Below are 22435 nucleotides of genomic sequence, written 5' to 3' on the forward strand. Positions count from 1 at the left end.
TTTCGAGACAGGGTTTCTCTGTGTATCCCTGGCTGTTCTGGAACTCACTTTGTAGACCAGTCTGGCCTCGAACTCAGAAATCCACCTGCCTCTACCTCCCGAGTGCTGGGATTAAAGGCGTGCGCCACCACGCCCAGCCTGTCACTCTTTCTCTTAAAGGAACTGTTCTCAGTCCCTCCTGGAGTTCTTGAGGTCTCTGGCAGAAACTGTTTGGATCACTAGGGCAGAGCACTTATCCCCTTTTATCTTCTTAGTAACAAAATTAATGATTCCATTTGAGACTGCATTTACCTGAGACTAGAAAGATCTGTCTTTCCTCCCAGCTGTGAGAGCAGAGCAGAGCAGTCTCGGCTTCGCCTACAATCCTGCCCCTCCCTAGTTAGGATGTGTGCATACTGAAACCGTTAACGTTTTTATAGAAAAGTCACTGTGATTGCTTTTGACCCTTTTTGTAAAAATCTATGTTGCTGGTAGATTTTGAGAATATACTTGAAGACTGACCTGTTCTAAAATCCAGCAAAAGTAAAAACAGGAAAACTTGGAAGGGCAAGTTTTACTGAAACATTGGTCAACCAGTCTAGCAATGCAAAGAGAACAGTTGTGAAGGTCAGGCATCCTCCAGGCGCCCTGGACAGTAACTGCATGCAAGGTTCCTCCGTGCAGTGGGCTTTTCTTTGCAGTGAGTTTAAGGCAAGGCTGGGGCCTCAGAAACCCGTGGTGAGGTTCTGTTTCCTTCTGTCTACCGAACACAGATTATTGCCATAGCAGTGCTTAGGTGCCTACACAGCTGAGAGTTAAGAGCAATCATCCCATTTGACTCATGTTCTAGGAGGTAAATGGAGAGGATTTGAGACAATAAATACATAGGACGGACTGCACAAGTCCCTGACTACTCTGTTCAAAGCAGATACATATTTCTTAGCCTCTTTGTCCACCCTCCTAATGACAGTAAGCAAGCTTTAATTCTTTGCTAATAAATAATTGCTAAGGAGGCAGAGCAACTTCCATAAAGTTAGTTTTAAAAAAATGTTTAACAGTTTAAAAATCAAATTGAGTTAAAGGGCTAAACTATGCCATGTGATCAAACCATGTGAATTTTGCTCTTTGCAATATTCTGTGGCATCCCGCCACCAACAAACCCCCAGATTCCCATGGCTATCACTATTAGCGCTAGGAACTTGGTGTGTTCAAGGAATGAAGTTTACAGCTCTCTCAAGTAACTCTACAGGAATGTTTCCTTGGGACAGCTCTCATTGTCTCCACTGTAGTGTCAGGCTTGCCCAGAAAGGTTGCACACCTCTGCTGAGATCACAGGGTTGCCAGGTCTTTTCCCGGATTGAGGGTCGTCCTAAAGCAGCTAATTCTATTAACAGATAGTTCAGTGTATGAATAGAGCTCAGAGGGGAGCTTTCCTGTGGGCTGTTGCTTTCTGTCACTTCAAGATAGACAGAAAGCTACTCTGTGTGGTAGCTCAGCTCCATGTACCCACCATTTCCCTCTCCTTTGCTGAGGCAAGAAGGGAGCTAAGGAGAGAGCGTTTCTCAAGGCTGGAGTCTAAACCTCATATAATTCTAGTCAGCCTCCAAATGGCGGAACACCCTGTCTCCTCGTAATCAATTCATTGTCATCAGAAATGTGTGACACCTTGAGGGGAGGGAAGGACATGCCTTGAAAACTGAATAGAGAAATTGTCCTGAAAATGATGTTGTAAAATGGAAATGAGACCTTTAGAAGAGAGACACTGAACATGAGAAACCAGTAAGGCTCATTATGAAACCAGAGGACACAGAGGTGGGGGCGGGCCCTGGGTGCAGTCCGTCAGTGTCTCTGAGCCAAATGTAGAAATGGTCTCCTGACCTTCAGAGAATTGTACTCAGCTTCATAGGCCCAGACCTTTCTCGATGAGTTTACTGTCCCTAAAATTAAAAAATAAAGGTGTCTGTGAGGCTCAGGGTTCCACCTAGTGTCTTTGCAAAGGTATCTGTGGTCCTCGGGGTTCCACCTGGTGTTTTTGTAAAAGCCTGTGTTACAGTGCTAACACTGGAGCTAACACTGGAAAGCTGATGTTTGGACATGGGACCATCCTTAGGATCCATCCAAGTAAGTGAGAAAGGAAATGGCAGCTTGGTGGGGAATTCTGAGCCGGAACCCTGGCACCAGGTTTAAAAGGATTGCATGTTGTTTCAGAGCCACGATTTGCCTAAGTAAACTAATGTTGTTCAAGGTCCTCTGTCATCTGCAGTCTCCTTAGCTCTCTTCCCTTTCTCAGAATAAAGCTGATCTTGAAAAAGCTAGAATCTTTACCGCTCTCAGAGCCTTCTCTGAAGTGAAGTTCTAACTTTTAGGGGGAGGAGAAACCCTTGCCAAATGACTCCTGGGGATCCCATCTTATATTTTCACAGCATCCCTATCAGAAAGGTCTCCCTTACAGAAATCCTAGACTATCCTTGACACAGCAAAGGCCATCACCACTCGTGCCCTCCACATGGAGAGAGATAATCAGAACAGGGCGTAAATAGACGCGTCATACATACTCAGTTCGGAAGGGTTTTTGTTTGTTTGTTTGTTTGTTTGTTTGTTTGTTTTAATGAAGCAGAGAAGGAAAAACAGAAATCTGGGTGGGACTATCAGGTCTCATTTCAAATCCCTCCATGTTCCCTGCATGCATCCAACTTCATCTATAAATGCAAAACTACAAAAAGAGAGAAAGGGTGGACAGAAAGAAGTGGTCACTATGTCTGTTCCCCATCACTGAAACCACAGGCAAGGGATTGCAATTAATTCCAGAGTATCCAATCCATGGCTTAAAACCTTTCTTCTCATGGTAACTTGTATCCTTGCCGATAATTAGAACAGACAGGAAGACTTGGCTCTGCTGTGTTTGCAGCTGGATCCTGCTGGGAAGAGAGGGAGATGTGACTATTTTTTAAGATGCATAAAATTCCTTCTGTGGTCTGTTGTAAAACCTCCCACTGCAGAGAGATATGAGACAGTGTGGCAAAGCCCGTATATGGAAAGAGACACAAGCTGGAGGGGCCCCACTCAATGTCCCTGGCATATCTTCATTTACTTTCCCACTGCAGGGCTTTTAGATCTTCCTTGTAGAAATCCTAAGAGAACCAAATAGATATGAATTAAAGGCAGCCTGGAGCCTAGAGAGTATGGGTGTTTCGAAATAATAAATTCAATAAGTGGCAAGCAGGAGAGGAAACAGTTAAAAAGCAGAAACGGGCTTTTGGGTGAAGCTTGAGAGGACTGAATCAGGAGGTGGGTATCAGAGAATGACAGTTGCTATCCTAGGGTCTCCACCAAGGACAGTGTCTTCTCACGAAGAGACATGTGGCCACCCCTGTGCTGAACCAGTTTCTCTTCTGCAGGCAGAGAGCATAGTACAGAGTCTTAGGTATGTGGAGGACATATCCAACATCATGCTTTTTATCTGACCTTAGCAGCATAGAATCACACCAGGTGGGTGTGGAGAGAGGCTGTTACCAATACTGCTCTGAGGTTCAATGTGGGGCTGTTATAAATGTCTCAAATGTCAAAGGTATCCTCTAGCAAAGTCTGGTTCTATTAAGCAGAGTCCAGGTTGTACCAATATTACTCATGTTGCTATTGTTGTTGTTGATGATGATGATGATGATGATGATGATGATGATGATGATATTGTTGTTAAGTTTCCCCAAACCCAGGAGTATGAGTGCCAACACTGAGAAGTTGACATTTTAGCTCAGGATCCAATTGACTGAAATATGCCAGAGGGGTCTGAAAGGCCAAGGGTGTCTCCAGAGCATGGCCTTTGTTGTTAGCTCTCTGGCAGTTGTCATTTCAGCAAAATGCATCCACTTAGAAAGGTCAGCTCTTCATTAGCCAGACAAATGAGAACAACATATTGACCAGAGGGAAGGTGCGGGGAGTCCAAATCTCAGCTCTGGAGAGCCTGGCATTTCTAGCCCTTCAATCACAATGTGCTGGTGAAGCTATGCTGTCTGCGAAAAGGTAGATCAATGAAGCCTGAGGACCTGGTGTCACTAGGCTAGCTTGGAGGTGGAAATGAGATAGGGATGGAGGATAAGGGTGGGGAGGGGGGATCATAAAGATGGGAGGAGACCAGGGAGCTCCATGGCACCTTTTAAAACCTGCAGTGTGACAGAGGTTCTAATGACACCAAGGAGAACTGCAGGCACCCAGCAGGTGTCCTGTTATTCCCAACGGAGTCTGTTCAAAATGTTTCCCCTGCTCAGATCTCAGAGGCTGAACAGGACCTGAGATGCCTTTTGAAGTTGTACCACAGAAACCTGGGATCTTTGCTTTGTAAGTCACCTGCCAGTTTTTTGTAAAGGGTTGATTTGCTGTGTAGCATCCTCCTCCTTCAGCAAGCTGGTGTTTGGGCAGGGGACATCCTTATCAGTCGTTCCAAGTAAGTTCTCAGGCTGCCTGTGGGGCAGTGGTTCTCAACCTTGCTAATACTAGGGTCCTTTAGTACAGTTCTTCATGTCGTGGTGACCCCCAAACCACAACATTATTTTCGTTGCTACTTCATAACTGTAATGCTGCTACTGTTGTGGATCACAATGTAAATCTGATGTGCAGGCTGTCTGATATGTGACCCCTGTAAAAGGGTCCTTAGATCCCCAAAGGGGCCAGGACCCACAGGTTGAGAGCCACTGCTGTGGAGTACGGTGGGATTCATAATCATGAGCATGGAGCCCAGTGGCAGGGTTGGCGAGAACATAAAACTGAAGAAACTGAGGTCTATTAACTTTGACTGGAAAAAGAGGTCAACGAATAGCAAACACAGGTTTGGTCCTTAAATAGTGCCGTGGAGGGTATGGGCCTTGAGAGTGGAAATGAAAAGGCCTTATCTGAGGTCTGCTACCACCTTCTCACCATAAATGGGAGCTGAGCGAGGTAGAGAGAGTGACAGACATGGAAGGGCTGAGGTGTCTGAGAAATGAGGCAGGGTGAGGGATAGCAACATGGTCCTAGCTTCAGTCTGGATTAGCCTAAGGAGAATGAGTTGTTCTAGAAGTTTAATAAAGAAATAAAATCCTCCCCAGGGTCAAGAGACTTCATAAGGAATCCTAGGTTTAAAATGTGTTTCAGAGTCACATATGCTCAACAGGAGAGAGATGAAGCCTTAAGAATAAAAAGAGAATTTAAATACCCAAGCATAAAACAAATGGCCTACACTTAAATTAGACAGCAAGCCACAGCAAAGGCTTGTGAGCTGTCCTTCTAATCCCCTCCCAAAAGGAAGCCACCTTCTGACAGCACAGGGTCACAGGTGCCTTAAGCCCTGGAACTTTCTCCCTCTAATACTTTTGTCAAGTGTCCTTACAGGGAAAGTGACAGCCAGGCTGTCGCTCCCCACTTGCCCACATGGGGGGCCCAGGTGTAGATTCTAGCTCTGTCTTCTGCTGGTTTTTGTTGAGGTTATTGTCACAGTGGAACACGGGTTATCAGAACTTCTATTTTGGGAAAGGGACAAGTTTGACTGTCATTCCAAGTAAGTTAAAAAAAAAAATCTGTCACCATTCTGTAGAATCCTGAACCTGCAGAAGGAGCTATCAACAGTTCACTGCTTGGTTCTCTTGATCCTGGGTAGAATGTTCTAGAACATTGCACGGGCCTCTTGCCTTCCCCTAAGGATGATCCTGATGCCAGGACAGGTCCTCATTCCTGTGGGGAGAGGAGGGACAATGGATATTTGCAGTAATCGTCTTCTGTCTTGCTCACTCACCAAGACTGTGGTGACCAGAGACATTGCCACAGTCCACACCTCAGGAGCAGAGGATGGAGGGGTGACTCAACTGAGGGGAGAGGGACAGAGGCCATGTGAGGACAAGGAGAAACTTCACCAAAAAACTGTCATCTGGGGAGGTGTTGAAGTGTTAGAAGCACGACAGGAGTCCCCCCCCCCCCGCCCCCGGCTTGTATTTCAGCTTAGGCATGGGCACTGACAGAAAAGGGAGTTCCTGTCCTCTCTGAAGATGAATTTAGCAGAGAGTCACCTGCCAAGCTCCCCTAATGAGCCTGTTGTCTCAGTGGATGCATCAGGCAGTGTTAGGAGAGTCTTTGCTGTTGCCGAAGGGAGTAGACTCACAAGACGTGCGAGGTGGGGGAAGAACATACATAGGCTGGACCGAGACCTCCCTATGCTTATGTAGCAGCTGTGCAGCTTGGTCTTCATGCGGGTTCTGAACTGGAGGCAGAGGGGGGTGGGGCAGAGGGGCTATCCCAAAGCTGTTGCCTGTTTTGGGATATGTTCTGGGCTACTTTGTCTGCCTCGGTGGGAAAGGATGCACCTAGCCTCATGCAGACTTGATGTGCCAGGGCAGGAGGATGCCCGGGGTGGGGGGCAACTCATTCAGAGGAGAAGAGGAGGGGGGAGGGGGAACTGTTGTGGGAGGGGGTGACCAGAAGGGGGGCAATGAGTAGGATGTAAAGTGAGTAAGTAAAATTTTAAAAATTAGAAATAAAAAATAAGAAACAGGGTAGGGGACTGCAGAAAGTATACAGAGCTGGCATGGTGGATTTTGTAATGGCTTGGCACACTGTGCCAACTATGGAAATGAGAAAATGACTTTTGGGGCTGGAACCAAACTCACTATTAAACCCAGTAAGTATTTCATCCCTAGTCAGGAGACCAGCCACTTAGGTTTTAGGGATCAAACGGGGCTATGCAGGCTTAGGGAATTTCCATGTCCTTTGTCATTGCTGATAGAGAGAGGTGTATTTGAGTGTTCAAGGGGAACTCCAGCCTTGAAATATTTAATTCATAACTAGAAAATATGATCAGCAATCCCGCTTTTTGCTGCCCGCATCATGCGCTAAGGTGACATGTGACAAGAACTTAGGATGCCTGCATCTCCTCTTTTATCTTGTATGGTGATTTTTACCTTTGGATGCTGGGGAAGTGTCTGGGAGAAACAGTAGAAACATAAGCTGTCAAGGGGACATAGAGATTCAGACAGAGAACTCCTGGCAGAACAATGTTGTAGAATCAATCTGGTGTTGTGTCTCTTCTTGCAGACTGCAAAGATATTGGCAAGGTTGTGAACACGGATGCTCTGGGTGAGACAGGGGTACCCAAGGTAGAAAGAGAAGCACCGAACCCAAAGAGGAAATAAATTTAGGGAAAACTCCAGGTCCTCCCCCACCCCCAAATGGAGCCTGTCAAATAGCTTATCTTAATGCCTTTGAAAGCATGATACAGGCCAACACAGCAGTGTGATTCACAGCTAGAAAACAGAGTTTAACCTTGAAAACAAATATCTTCTCTGTGCTGCATAGTATTTGGTATCTAAATTTGCAAAATTGGAAGCTAAAGTTAACTGCTGGAAATCCTCTGAGATGAGACAACATAGACACAGATAGAGTCCTCCTACCTACAGCTAAAAGCTGCAATGTTCACCATGTCTGTTCACCATGTCACCAAAGGCATCACAGAGCAGAAGCAAGAACCACAGGGCTGGAACCTCTCTCCTATGTGGGATTTCCCAACTGTCCCAACCACTGTGATTCCTGAAGGGAAGCTCTGTGTTTCTGCATTAGAAATTAGAAGCCCGGGTCTTGAGGATTTGTATGGCTCAGACTCTTACAGTGAAACTTATACTATCAGTCACCTTCTAGTGAGGCTGGATAAAGCACTGTTAGATATCAAGGGCTCTCTCTCTCTCTCTCTCTCTCTCCAGGAAAATGGTGTCCTCTGAATCCAGGGACAGGTAGCTCAGAGTTCTTAAGAGTGACAGCGACAGAGCTAAGCCACAGGAGTTGGGGACCCAGTAATTGTCAGCCTGCTCTTTCCCTGGTGGCACGGTAGTTGCTAGAATCATTCAGAAAAACGTGTCAAGGTGAGGCCATAGCACACCCAGGGGAAACACAACTGAGAACAACTCAGAATAGGATATTTTACCCAGAAGGGGACAGACCACCTCTAAGCCAGCTCCCAGCTCCAGATATGCGAACACCACGCTGAAGCTGTAATGAGTTCGCCCTCCAAACAGACCTCCCAGAGGTTTTTAAGAGGAGGCAGTTACCGTGGGTTTGGAGCTGGAGGACATCACGGTTTGGAGCTGGAGGACATCACGGCAGAGCGGAATAGTTTAGAACTGGAAGATCTGATAGGACTAATGAGATGAAAGAAACTTCTGACTTGAGGGCAAGAAAAGCCCTAAAAGAAAGGATACACTGAGGTGTGTGGGTGGTAGCATTTATCCCCGGCTAAGCAGTAAAGAGCAAGCAGCAGCCACTTTCCAGTACTCTGCTGACCATTTCACATTTGTAAGGTTCTGTTATTAGTATAATGTCTTTAGCTTTCTGGCCAAATACCATGGAGTCCTAAATGTAAAGTAGGGGTGCCTCGGTTTCAGCACCCACACCCCTCACCCACCTACCCGACCCCGACTCCTCCCACACTCACGCTCAGGGGCAGTTTTTGTACAGGAGTTTGAGGCTGTGTGGACTATGCAAACAAGATGATCTTTGGCTTGGGAACCATTTTGAGAGTCAGACCTCGTAAGTACCAAACACATTCTGATCTCCCACGGTCCCAACCTGAGCTTCTCTGTACATTGAAGAGACTAACTTAGAAGTGCTTGGGTTCTAAGAAACAAACAAAGCTCCAGGTGCAGCGCAGACAGATCACTGGGTGGCTCACTTAAGGATCTCCTTGCAGTGCCTTGGGGAGCAAGGCAAACACCAAATTCACTGGTGTGGCCCACAGCTTGGAAACTGAGTTTAAACTTGAAAAAAAAATTTTTTTATTTCTTCTTCTTCTTCTTTTTTTTTTTTTTTTTTTTGCAATCGCTGTAGACCATTGTGCTTGCTCTTTGGTGTCTGGATTTGCAAAATGGAAACCTTGGACTGTGGTGTTGAGCTTAGAGATTTGTCCTTAGCCTGGGACCTGGGTGTGAGAAAAGATGTGCACTGCTGACTGGCAGGCACTCTGCATCAGCATGATGAAAAAGCCCAGGCAGATGTGTTGGTAAGAAGTGGCTGACGGTGAGCACCAGCCCTGTTTCTGTGCTGTTATTGGAGACAGTGAGAAAGACAGCAGTGTAGACATGCTGGCTTTGGGGATGGGGATGAACTTGGAGTGAACACAAAGTGAGGTCTTTTCTGTGCCTTTTCGTATTGTGTTTGACATTTGTCCTCCTTTAGATTCAGATATACAAACCATCATGTTGTGGTTGTTGTTGTGGTTGTTGTTTTATAGTCTCTTAAATACTTTTGACTAAGGTCCGCCATGCTACCTACCCCTTCCAGGTAGACAGAAACTTCCACAGAATCCATAGAGGACATGTGATGCAGTCAGAACCTATATAGGGCCTGCACTCCCCAGCCCTCTGCCTTGGCAAATATTTTATGCTGGCAACAAGACAGAGGAAGACGTGATCAGAGAGTAGCAGAGACCAGGGTTATGAGCTGCGCTGCCATTTTTCGCTCAGGATGTATGTTTCTGTCAGAGAGGTTTATGTCAAGGCTTGCCTCAGGGTGTGAATACAGGAGGTGCAGATCGACTCACCTTTGGTAAAGGAACTCAGCTGACCATCCGGCCCTGTAAGTGTTTCTGTCTGGGAGGTGGGAGCCTAAATGGGAAGTAGACAGGGACATTTCCAAATCCTCCTTGCAAGCCTCTGGTACAACTGCCACCATGGATCCTGTCTGAAGTATCTAGAGGACATTGAGCCATATAGATGAAGGAAGTGATGCAGTCCATACTTAGGAGGATTCTCAAGATTTGCCCCTTGTCACAGTATCTGACTGCATGTCCATTGTGGTACATTCTAGACTCCAGCAAACAAAAGACAGAGACATAAAGATACACTGGACACTTAGCTGGCCGCATCTTTGCAATGAAAATGATTTTCACAGGAAGCCTTGCAATGGGTGTGCTCATAGAGCCTCGCTGTTTCTCCTCTTCTGTCTCCGTGGCTTGGCTTTGGCTCACTCGACCTGACTTAGGACCTAAAGTAGAGCGCTTATTAATCAGTAGATTTCTCGGCTTCATCACTCATAAAAAAAAAAAGACAAGACAGACACGTTAGCATAAAACCCAGAAGAGAGAGGGCAAAGGGCTCTATCCCAGACATGTTCAGAGTTGAACTTGACAACTCCTTGCTTTAATCAACTAGCCGATGCCTATGAGCAACTAAGCCAAAGGGCAACTGACCGAATGTGGTCATCACGCCATCATCTGACCAGAGCCCTCTAACCTCACCAGAGATGATACTTCAGAGTTCAGGAAAGCTTTCCCCAGGTTGGCTGACTGGAAAGAGGCCATGGGAGTGCTCTAAGGCAGGCAGTGGAGGCTGGCTGGGAAGTCCAGCACTGGGTTTCTGACATGGGGTGTCTCACAGTGGTTACTGGCAGTGGTAGAAAACTCACTTTGGGGACTGGAACAAGACTTCAGGTCAACCTTGGTAGGTACAAGGAACTGTGAAGTAATTTGACTGGGTGTTCCTGTAAGAGAAGCCATCTTCTAGAGAAGTCCTAGCTGGGAACCATCCCTCCTGCCTTCCGGTGAGAGGAGACCTCATGGAGGAAGACAGCTGCCCTCAATTATCAGTCATGCTCTCTTGCTTTCTATCAGTGAGCTTGTCCCTTCGGTCTGTGAGAGCAACCTCTGCTCCTGGCTTCTTCAGGCTTCCTTGTACTGCGTGTTTTCCCTGGACAGTGGGCTTGGAAATTAATTTATCGCCAGGACGTTGTCACTTAGCAACAGGGTGAGAGTGCTCTCAAATAGAAAATAGCAAGTCACTCAGACAACCTCCCGAGGGTGATGAGTTTAACGTGGGGAGACGGGCTACTGTGACCTATTAGTGGGCACTCTGCGGGGACCCTAGGGAAGCTTGCTTCCTTGTGCAAGCAACTTCCGGGAGGACTCACCTTGTTGGACTCTCGGTGGAGTAAAAACAGAACCTGGAGAGCAGAATCAATTGACAAATCTTCCGCTCCAAAGCACTCCATTTACCACTAATGGAGTGACTGGGGGTGATTAGCATGATGTGATGAAGATGAGGGCTTTGAGTGGTTTTTTTTTTAACCCATGATTAAGAAACAAATAGAATTTTTGGAGCAAGCCACCAGGCAGTAGTCCCTGAAGACAGCCCGAGTACCTGGGCATGATCTCTTTCTGTGTTGCCTTTTGTAGTGTTCAGGGACCTGTTTGAAAGCTAATGACCTGTTGCTGAGTACCAGTGTGTGTTCCAGCTAGGTGTGCTGCCTACACTGACAAATACAGACACTCCCAGTGTGGATGTGTAACAAATAGCCCTGGTGCTGTAGAAAGAGAGTATGCCAACGCCTCTGTTCTCTGTCCCTACCATACTTGGGAGACAACAACAAGAAGTTTTTGTTAGAGTGTGTATTACTGTGGCAATAACAACAATGCCCCACGATTTGGAGCGGGCACCAAATTAACAGTAAAACCAAGTAAGTAAAGGACTGAGGCTACCCCCAGACAAAGTGAGAGTGTGGCTTTGCTGTTCTGTACAGTTTTGGTGGGTACATGTCACTACCTCCAAGATCACTGTGCATAACTCTCATGGGCCTCTGTTAGCTAATGAAGTCTGGCCATTCCAAGGATTTGGTGAAGAAGTAATTATCATTACTGCTTTCTTTCTTCATTAGCTCAGAATATAGAGAAGTGCTTAAAGGTGATTTATAAATGTAAGGCTCATGTTTGTGTTAGATAATATTAAAACCTAACAATTCAAAAATCAGGCTTTCCTCAGTACATAGACACACATACACTCACACACACACACACACATACTCACACACTGGCACAATCACACACACACACACACACACACTCATACACTAGCACAATTACACACACACTCACACACTAGCACAACCACACACACATTCTCTCTCTCTCTCTCTCTCTCTCTCTCTCTCTCTCTCTCTCTCTCTCTCTCTATCGGCAATGCAAGTGCATCTGGTTTCCTTCACGCAATGGTTGCTGTGTTTGCCTTACTTGAGACGTGCAGTCATATCGGTTGGTTAGTTGGTTGGGTTTTTGCTACTGTTAATTCTCTGTGAAAACCTTGCCTATGAAGGAAGCATGGTGCTACCAGCCCTAAAGTTGCCACTATAGTAATCACATATACACTTGACCTTTCTATTATTTCATAAGTCTTAAGCTAGCGCAGCCCCTCAGAATTCAATGTTGGGGCAACAAAACTAGTGGTTTCTGATCAAGCTCAGAGTAGCTTCACAACCAGCTGTTATTTTTGAGAGAATGCTGTAAGCCTTCCAAGACTCTGGGAACTAAGGCTGCAAGGAGTAAGGCTTCCACTAGAGGGGAAGATGATGTCACTTTTCTTGGTCTGCCTCTCAGTCCTTCCTGCCTGCTGGTTATTGTAAGGCCCCAAATGACTGTGAATTCTGGAGGAAACAATGCAAAGCTAACCTTCGGGAAAGGCACTAAACTCTCTGTTAAATCAAGTAAGTGTTAAAGATTCCAAAGGCTCGACCAGACTAGGTAACTGATATATAGCATACAGGGTATTATTATACAGGCAGGTATTCCCCCATCTCACTGCACCCACAAACCTTACAAAACTGCCTTTCAACTCCATGTGTGGGTCTCAATCCAGGCTAGCCCTTCCCTATGCTAGGTGTAAGCAGACTCTGGACTCTGTAACTTTAGTGAGCCCTGCTTCTCAGGACGGTACTTCCTCGGGAGTAAGGGTCTACCACACTGTGGGGGCCCCGTGACTGTTTCAGCAATGTTCTTGTGGAAGAGGATCCTACATGAGCCATGATCTGTGAGTGGGTGGTTGGATTTTAGATATTAGCTTCTAGAGTTTCTAGAAGGGACCATGGGAGGAGACATGACTGTTGTGATGAGGAGGTTGTTTCAAGAAGGATGCACTGTGGGTCTCAAACACTAGCTCCATGATGGCAGAAGCACCTCATTATTGGTCACACCCGGTAAGTTCTTGTGCCTAACTAATTCTCCTTTCTGGAAAGAAATCCACTGGGGCCTGTTGAGACACAGCTAAATTTAATTGCTTCGTTTAGCATGCAGTTGTTAACTATGTCGGATGTGTGAGCAAGATATGAATACATGTCTCCCCGGAGGCTGGATTTGGTTATCAGGTCTATGGGCAGTTTGATGAATTGTACTAATGCTGCAATCAGTGTTTCTCTCGAAGGTCCACAAAGCACATTGTGGCTTTGGGGGAAAGGCAGAGATAAGAAGAAAAGCTTTGCGATAGAGACAGAAACAAAGGAACGGAAAGGGAGGTTGCCGAGGCAGCAGTGCGTAGCCAAGGAAGCGTGTCCTCGGCAGATAAGTGAGAAGGATCCAATCGGGTTTGTGCCGTGACATCTAGGCAGAACTGAAAAGTAAGGCGAGTGGGCTGAGGATGGGGCGGGGAAGCACAGAGGACAGCCAGACTCCCAGGCATCCTCATTCTGTTCAAGTGGCCAAACCATGGAACCTTCTCTAGACAGAGGACAGCCCCAGATTTGTCACATTGGCGAGCTTGTCCTTTGGACAGCACTGCTCTTCATCCCAGGGGAACATCGCTGCTCAGTTGACACTGTGAGAGAGACTGAGGATTCTGGTAGCTTAGACAGCTTCCCACCTCTAGAGGATTACCTGTGATGAAGCAATAGACCTTGAAACTTGTGAGCTGTGAGTTATCAGGGCAAGGGTTACAGAGATAGGTGTATGGAAGCAATATGGAAGATTTGCAGGCTACCCACCCTTTCTGGGGTTTGGTAGGGTTTCTGTTCATTGGTTTGCTTTTTTTCTGTTAGAATTATAGAAGTCCCTTCTCCTTCCATGCAGACATACAGAAGTGACTGCCACTTCATGGTTTTGTAGTATTTCATCAATTATCCTCAATGTGTAAAACTAGAACATGATAGGAATCTGTATTGATGACAGAAGCTGTACATTTCAGTGAGTGGCCAGTCAAAGCACCCAGATTAAAGTGGTCTACACTTTCTCATGCACTATCACTGACTGTTTCCTCTTGTGAAACGACCCTCAAGAGACACAGCCTCTTCTCCCTGTAGCAACCATGATGGTTTTATCCTTGAAAAGATGATTTCATGATTGTTAATAATCAGACATTTTCAGAAAAAAGACATCATTTGAAAAGAAACTCTAGCTAACTGCCAATACTGTTTGGAATCTAAAATGAAGTATATCTATAAAATGATGTCAACAGTTTATTTCGTGGCTCATAAACTGACTCTCAGTGAGAATCCTAAGAAGAATATTTTTCAGAGTTCAAGCAAGCGCTTAAGTGTTTGAGTCTTAGGACATTGACTAAATCATCCTCTTGATGAACACACGGGATAGTAGCATGAAATTGAGGGAGTTTTGCAATCTCAAACTCGACATAAAAATAAAGGCTTTCTATATAGATGGAGATATGACACCAACTAAATTCCTTTCGAAAAGACATGACATTAAGTCCTCTCAAAGAAGACTAGCTCTCAATATTAACTTTTAACAATGGCAGTCTTACCTTGGTTTATGTAGAGACACAGAACACTGTGGTTAATACAGGAAACTACAAATACGTCTTTGGAGCAGGTACCAGACTGAAGGTTATAGCACGTAAGTAGTACAAGCAAGAAAGACTTGATTTTTTAAATTCCTCATGTTCATACATGAGGGACAGGTTAAGCAGAAAGAATATTGATCAAGATGGCAGAGGCTACAATTACTGCTCTCTGAAGAGGCAAGTCTGGGTTCCTAGACTCTGAACAGAAAGGGTTAAAAAAAAAACTCTGGGGACACTAGGATAGATTTTGCATTTTTCAGTAGAAGAATGCTAATGAAGCCGAGCTTAATGGTGCAAATTTATAATCCTAGCCCTAGGAAGGCTCATACAGGAAGGTCACAGGTTCAAGGCCATCTGGGACTACACCACAAAGACTTTGTAAAGTATAACAAACAGAGAGAAAAGCCTGAGACTTCAAGAGACTCTTCCAGCAATAGGCATCCTGTGTTCTTCATCCTCTTCTTTCACAACTATACGCTCAACTCACATGCTTCCATTTGCCTTTCCTAGCTCTTCCTGGCTCTCTTCTCTGACCAGCTTAGTGTTTTGTCTGGGCACTCATCATTTTATCTCAGGATTTGATCACATCCAGTCTCTCTGTCTCTGTCTCTGTCTCTGTCTCTGTCTCTCTCTCTCTCTCTCTCTCTCTCTCTCTCTCTCTCTCTCTCTCACCTGGGCATTTCCTGAGCTTAATTTGATTTCTCTATATTTCCCTATTAAATGTTCTCTCTGCCCCAGGCAAAGTATCCCTCCACTCCCACCCCAAACACTTGCATGCACCCACACCTGTGCCCTGTGTCCATACCCCAGACTTCCTGGCCTCTTGCCCAGTCAGACATGTACAGCTTCATAGACACTTGAGTTTCCTATCACGTAGCCTGGAAGTTCAGCACAGTTGTCATCAGACCTAATTTCACAAGCAGACATGAAAAATTGTAAACTTTGTTTAAATATTAAGGCTAGCATAAGGGATCCAGCAGATGGATGAAAGAAGGGGAGAAGAGCTGGCTTCTGTAGCGGGGGTGGGGGTGGGGCTTCATGGGAAAATGGACCCTGGCTAAGTTCAAGTTGGAAATTTATGAGTTGCTGTATTACATGTATGCTTCTTACATGTGCATAAACATGCAAGGGAGGTGGGGGTTGGGGGGGGAGATGTCACTTCTGTTTGTCAGTTGTTAAGCACCCAATGTTCAAAGTGGCCCGTGATGAGGAAGGTAGAGGTAGCCGTACTGACACACATAGTGGGACTCTGGAGCGCTTCACTAAGATTCTCCTTCTGACTATGTTAAAATTGAAAGAGTAGTGACTCGTTCTCTCTCTGGGCAGGAGGAGAGCCCTTAGAAAGACTGGAAGAAACTACCCTCTTAATCATAAGGGAATGTTTAATACTAATCATTGAGTTGTGTTATCTGCTGGGAGAAGTCCCCCCCCCCCAGGACAAGAATCATAAAAAGTGGAAAGTCTTTTTTTCTGATGACCATCTAAGTAGAGGACCAAAAATATCTGGGAAGGGGGCAAACTGCAAGGTGGAGAAGTGTGTGTGACTCCTCTGGGTGCTGAAGAAGTGAGTCACCCTCTTAGATGTGCGAGGAGCTGGGCTGCAGATTGTGGCCTGAAGCACCTGGCCCTACCCTTAGAACGTAGATCAGTACTCTGACCTTTCCTGCCAAGGAGACACTGACTTATTCTTTCAACCTCTTTGAGGACACCCTCCCTGATGAGTTTTGCTTAGGTGCCATGGACATAAACTGTTCGCAATTTGTCCAAATGAAGCATATTATTTTGAGAACCCTGGAGAATTACTATCTAAAATGCTGAAGATGTGCTGGGATTTTGACAGTCAGTACTCTGGCCCTGTGCATGAAAATGCCTCCTTTGGAATAGAGAGAATACCCTTCATTTGTCCAATGTGGAAACAGACCTGAAATCCAAGCTGGTACTCAGATTCTGTGCCAGCTTATTACTGTGACAATTATTTAATATTCTCTACGTTCACAGCATCGCTCCTTCCAGAAGATCTGTAGGGAAAACTTAGCTCAGTTTCTAGGAGGTTTTTGCTGAGCTGGAGATCACTGTGTGAATAATAATGCAGGTGCCAAGCTCACATTCGGAGGGGGAACAAGGTTAACGGTCAAACCCGGTGAGTGTCTCTACTGAATCAATAACGAGCGCTCTAATTTCAAAAAAGAACCACAGCATTAGGCTCAGTTCTCTGTTTTTCCTACTCAGTTTTCATTTTCTCTCAGTCTAAAGATGGTGAGGTGTAAACGTGGCGTGCGTGTGTGTGACGATGGACACGTGTGTGATTGTGGGAACATGCACAGTGCAGAAATGAGATTCCTCGTCCTTTTTATCTCTGCCCTTCGGGACCTAAAGACTGTTCGACCCTGGGAAGGATGAGCACTGGAGTCAGGGGATCCTGAAGCATCCGTGATATCTGGGCAGCTCCTCTCCCTGCTGTACTGGTGAGAGGGCAGCTAGGCCTGGAGGTGGCGAGATGGTGCTTCATCTCAGCTGAGCCTTTCCACCCTGTCCATCCCCTGAACTAACCATAATGATAAACTGTCTTCCCACTGCCTCCTTGGCCCTGGTCCCAGCTGAAGGAGCAGGCCACCGGGATTTGGGGATTGAAAGGGATTTCCTGGACCTCATTGGCTGCTCCATTTCTGTAAAGCTCTCTATAACTGTGTAATGTTGGTGACAACAATAAGCTGATTTGGGGCTTGGGGACAAGTCTGGTAGTAAATCCAAGTAAGTCTTCATGTTAACTGTTTGTACAGTTTGAAAATCCCCCCCAAAAAACACCTTCTTTCCCGTTCACAATGTTTAAAATGTCCATTGATAGCTAATACTTCTCTCCTGCCTACTGAAGCTGGCTTCTTGCTGATTGCTTAATCAAAATGACTAGATCAAGGAATCAAGAAGGCTGTGGTAGGAAGGCAATTGGAGTATAAGCCTCCCCCCCCCTTTTTTTTTAACTGGGAAACTTGGCTCCCACACTCCAGAAGGGCTGCCAGGAAGCACTGACTATTGGGAAAGTTAGACTCCACAGCCTGTACCGCAACCTCTTTCTTTCCCACCACACTGCCCTCTGCATGGGCTGTTGGTAAACACTGTTTCTCAGCAGTCAAGTGCTTCTGGGAACTAATTCCCAGGACTTGGGGTCATCTCCAAGCCAGTGACCATGCAAGGGAAGACTTCCCCATCCAAGGATCTCTATGAACCTTACAGCCCGTGTTCCCTGCGGCTTACAACCTTCTTGTGACTTGCTAGAAGAAACATCAAAATTGATTTCACTCTAGCTCTGGTCTGTCCTGAGGAGCCATTTCCTCCAGGAATGTTCAGGAGCGTCTTACTGCCCACTTCTCCTTTCACTGTGCACAACTAGGTTATCATTCTCTTTATGCCTCATTTTCTCCAACTGTAAAAGGGGCAGGGGAGTAATGATGGTAACCAGCTTACTGAGATGGCCTGAGGTTGACAGCTAAGAGCTTCCAGGTGGTTTTACAGGGCTAAAACATACAGTAAGTACCTTGTTTATCTTTTCACTGTGGCTAGATTAGACTGCTAGAGAAAGGGAAGGAAAAACTAAAAATAAGCCCTCTTGACAGTTTTTGTAAAGTGCAGCATTGGGGTGTATCAGGCAATACCGGGAAACTCATCTTTGGACTGGGGACAACTTTACAAGTGCAACCAGGTGGGTCTGAAGGTTTCCATGTGAACCAGCTGTCGCTTATGCTCATTTTTAAACTAGTCGTCTTCATCTTTTCTAACTAGAGACTCTTGGTTTCAGGCTTTCCTTTCTTGCTATGAAGCAGAGTCTGTAGAGTAAGTGACAAGACCTCCTCTGCCTGTTGGGTTTCATATCGTGACCAAGGCAGGCAGGATTTGCAGTGAGTTGGGTCTGAGACTTCTAGCTAAGGTGGAGGGGATGTAAGTTTGACTAGTTTACAGAAAAGAAAGGCTTATTTTGCTTTTTTTTTTTAATCATAATAGTATTCTAAAGCAAAAGCTACCACCGTAGCTTCCAAAGTTCTTCAAGCATGGTCTGTCCTACAAGGAGAAATGGTGGGAAAATTGGCTGACTTTTCACGGAAAGACCAGGGTGCTGTTTGTGGTTGGATTGTTGTTGTTGTTGTTGTCGTTAAAAGAAACATAACACAACACATTTTAACTAAGTGGTTTTGAATAAGTAGGGATCCAAATGTGTATAGCATGTTCCTGGCGAGACTCTAGAGCAGAGGTTCTCAACCTTCCTAATGTTGTAGCCCCCCCTTCCCCCCAAAACTGTAAAATTATTTTGTTGCTACTTGATAGCTGTAACTTTGCTACTGTTATGAATCGGAATGTAAATATCTTATATGCAGCTTATCTGATATGCAACCCCTGTAAAAGGGTCATTGAACGCCCACAAAGACGCTCAGCGCTACAGGATGAGAATCGCTGCTGTAGAGGGCAATGGAGCACAGTTAGCAACGTAAGAGGTGCTATTGAACTGGGCAGAAACACTATGCCAACATTTGAGAAAAAAAAAAACTCGTCTCTGGGACTAGAACAAGACTAACCATTATTCCTCGTAAGTCCTTTACCACTTGAGAAAAAGCCCTTCATCTGTAATGGGCTCTCACGACTAATGAGCTTCTAAATGAGATTCCATGTGCTCACCTGATAAGACTCCCTTGGGAGAAGGTCACTTTTACCTTTGCAGGTCTAATGTAAGATAGGTATTCTAAGACTAAGTGGGAAATGTCAATTGCACTGCGAAAATAAGGAGGACAGGTATAAATTCCCAGCCAGTTCTAACGTTAAGTTTATAAAATAGAAGCCTTTTATAGGAACCAAATCAGGATGCTTTCATCCGTTTGTGTCCATATACCACCAAGGGCCAGTTAATTTGATTAATGCCAGTAGCTGATCCAAATATTTAGGCACCTCTCTGAGCAAACTTCTTTGGGCTCACTTTGCTTGAATTGACTGTCACATTACCTACATAATTGCCAAATCTGTTTTACTTTGTGCTGTATAGACTCAGCCTAATAAAAACAAATGCGGCTCTGCTTTCCCCGATCCTTCTCTCCTCGCAGAAAGGTTTCCTTCCAAATAGCATCTCTTCACACAAAGAAAAGATGTGCCGAGGGTCACGTGACTTATCGCTGCTGCTAGTTTGCATTTATATGACTCTCTTCCGTGGAAGAGATTAAAGCACTTTATACGACTTATTAGCTAAACAGATTGACAGCCTAATTAGGAAGAGGGAAACAGATTCTGGGCGTCTTTTTTTTTTTTTTTGTGGCTGCAGTTCCAAGCCACTCATCTAGAACACTTGGTCAGACACCTAAGGAACACAGGAGCAAGGCGGGAGGTGGTCAGCCTCCGTGGTCTAGGTTTCTCAGATGCACTGAGAACTTTACCCAGGAGGAAGAAATCTAAATAGGTGAGAACAACTGACAGCCAGGAATTCACATGTACACAAAGCAGAGTTAGGCTTCAGCACTTAGTGGGTCTACAGTCTGGTTCCCACACTCTCCTACCCCTGCTCCCTTCATCTCTAACACCTATATAATCCTCTTTTCTTTCTCTTTTGAATTTCTATCTGCCATGCCTGTCACAACCCAAGCACGGACCACTGCCTGACTCTGTGGCAGACCTGCTGTATATCTGAGCAGTTTCTTAGCTCCCTGAGCGATCCTCGGATGGCTCAGGGACCTGGGGGAGTCCTCTTTAGTGATCCTTCAGCAGAACCCCTAAAGTGCAGGTTGTGTCCTCGTTCCTAGGTGGCTACTAGAAGACTGGGGCGGGGCCAGGATGAAGAGAAGTCTCAGGAGTCAGGAACAGCATCTCTCTGGTGATAGATACATCTGAATCTCCTCTCGGGCCTAAAATGTTTTAGTTTCCACCTTGAGCCCATGTGTGCCTCTGAGGAGGTTTTTGTTGTAGAGTCAGCCACTGTGGCAGGCAGGCTTTGCAGGTGCAGTGACATTTGGATCTGGCACAAAAGTCATTGTTCTACCATGTAAGTGTGTCTTCTCCTGTTCCCTGGGTTTACAGCAATACTGTTCTTTGCATCCCCAGATATTCTCTAGAAGGATACAATGTCCAGCTCTACAGACACTGCCAGTTTAACCATTAAAAAGGTCATATTCATTTTTTTAATAACTTAGACCGATTCCTTTTAATGTTGCCAACTGCAGAGGGGACTAAACTGCCCAGGGACCTAATTTATGCTCATCACTGCTGTGAGGACAGCCGTGTCTTCTCTCTCATCGTTAGACCTCAGAATTCGGTGGCCTTTTTCCAAGCCTAGCTTTCCCGGTAGATGAAGTGGTTATGTCTACCAACTTCATTGTGAAAGATACACATGACAGACAACTTCTCCTTTATTTTTCCCTAAATAAGTTTTTTTGTGTTAGTAGCTTTGACAACACATTTCTGCCAACGCATTCCTAGTAATTCAGATTAATAGTACTGTGACTTGAACAGTCACATCTTACCCCATTATTCAAAACTCATTAACCCATGACAGTGCTGCAGCCCACTGTGCCAGCAGTAACCCTGATCTCCACACTTCCTCTAATAAAGCCAAGAGGATGGCGTGTTATCAGATGTATTTCACAGGCAGAAAAGTTGATGAGCCCTCAGACCTGGGCTCAGGGCTTGAGCTGAGTTACTTTCACACAGGGGAGTCATCTCAGGCTGTTGGTTTGTTCATTGAAAACATGATAAGCACAAGCCATGGACGTTTTCAGGAGATGCAATTTAGCATTTGGAGTTTTACAGTACTGCAAATTTCTGCTCCTGGTAGCCATTTGGTACCAGAAACAGAAAGAGCAGAGGAGCCAGGGGTTTTTGTAGAACACGATATCACTGTGTCTTCCAATACCGACAAAGTCATCTTTGGAACAGGGACCAGATTACAAGTCTCACCAAGTAAGTTCTGAGACCGTGGAGCAATTTGAAAAGGTGTTTTCTATAAATTCCCAGCTTTGGCTGGGATGTCCAGGCCACTCTTCCTAGCACTGCATTCATTCCGCAGCTACCCTCCATGCCTCTAGCTGTTGTGTCCGTGGGAGAGCAGGGTGTCATTTATCCCAGGTTCAACCTTCTGTAAACAATCGGTTTCATCTGCATGAGAGCACAGTTCCTCGGAAAATGAGACACTAGAGAGTCAGCTGCCTTAGGATGCCCAGAGAATGATCTATTTCTTGTTTCCATTTTTATGTAGAATATCAAGGAAGATAAAGTGAACTCCACATCTCTAATTTGAAGACAGTTCTTGCCTTCCTTATATGCAGAAAGACTGAGGTTGACTTTGGATGGTTAGTCAGTTGATTTTGTCATCTGTCTGGAATCCATAATGGGCAAGGGAATCAGATGTAATTAAATGAACAAATAATCTTCAATCGTCAATATTCCTACATTGTTTTATGTGCTTTGCTCTGGAGTTGTTTTTATCAGGGCTTTATCTCTAATAGGCTCCCCAGAAGGACAGTGAATGTTTTTGTTAAGGTTTTTGTGTCTGTGTGGATAGCAACTATCAGTTGATCTGGGGCTCTGGGACCAAGCTAATTATAAAGCCAGGTAAGTCTCCGATATATGACAGTAAGAAAGAAGGCACTGGCTGAATAATGCATGAAGTGTAGCATGCAAATTGTATTTTTAAGAACAATCCGGCCTGCTGGAGACGATGCACTCAGCCCGATGGGGTCTTCGCTCCCAGAGAAAGGCGATGTCAGCCACCAACTCTCTTGTTTAATATAGCTGCTTCCAGAATGAATAATGCTTGACTGGCCTTCTAAAATAGCAGAGCCAAGTGGTGTGGGGATGTCTAATTCCCTCTGGTATGTTTAGAATTCTTTCCCAAAGACAAGCCAGCCCATCCCACTAGAAAAAAAAAA

The 22435-nt window shown here is 45.3% G+C and overlaps 1 protein-coding gene across 1 annotated transcript in view; it reads left to right on the plus strand.

Moving 5' to 3' along the window:
* Positions 1-22435, plus strand: part of LOC110309056 (immunoglobulin kappa light chain-like) — a 447110-nt gene that overhangs the window by 386429 nt on the left and 38246 nt on the right. The window contains exon 4 of the mRNA XM_029469031.1: positions 18184-18237. Within this exon, the coding sequence (XP_029324891.1) occupies positions 18184-18237 (54 nt within the window). The remainder of the gene's footprint in view (positions 1-18183; positions 18238-22435) is intronic.

Source organism: Mus caroli, chromosome 14 (assembly GCF_900094665.2).
Source record: "Mus caroli chromosome 14, CAROLI_EIJ_v1.1, whole genome shotgun sequence".
In the NCBI taxonomy this organism is placed as follows: Eukaryota; Metazoa; Chordata; class Mammalia; order Rodentia; family Muridae; genus Mus; species Mus caroli.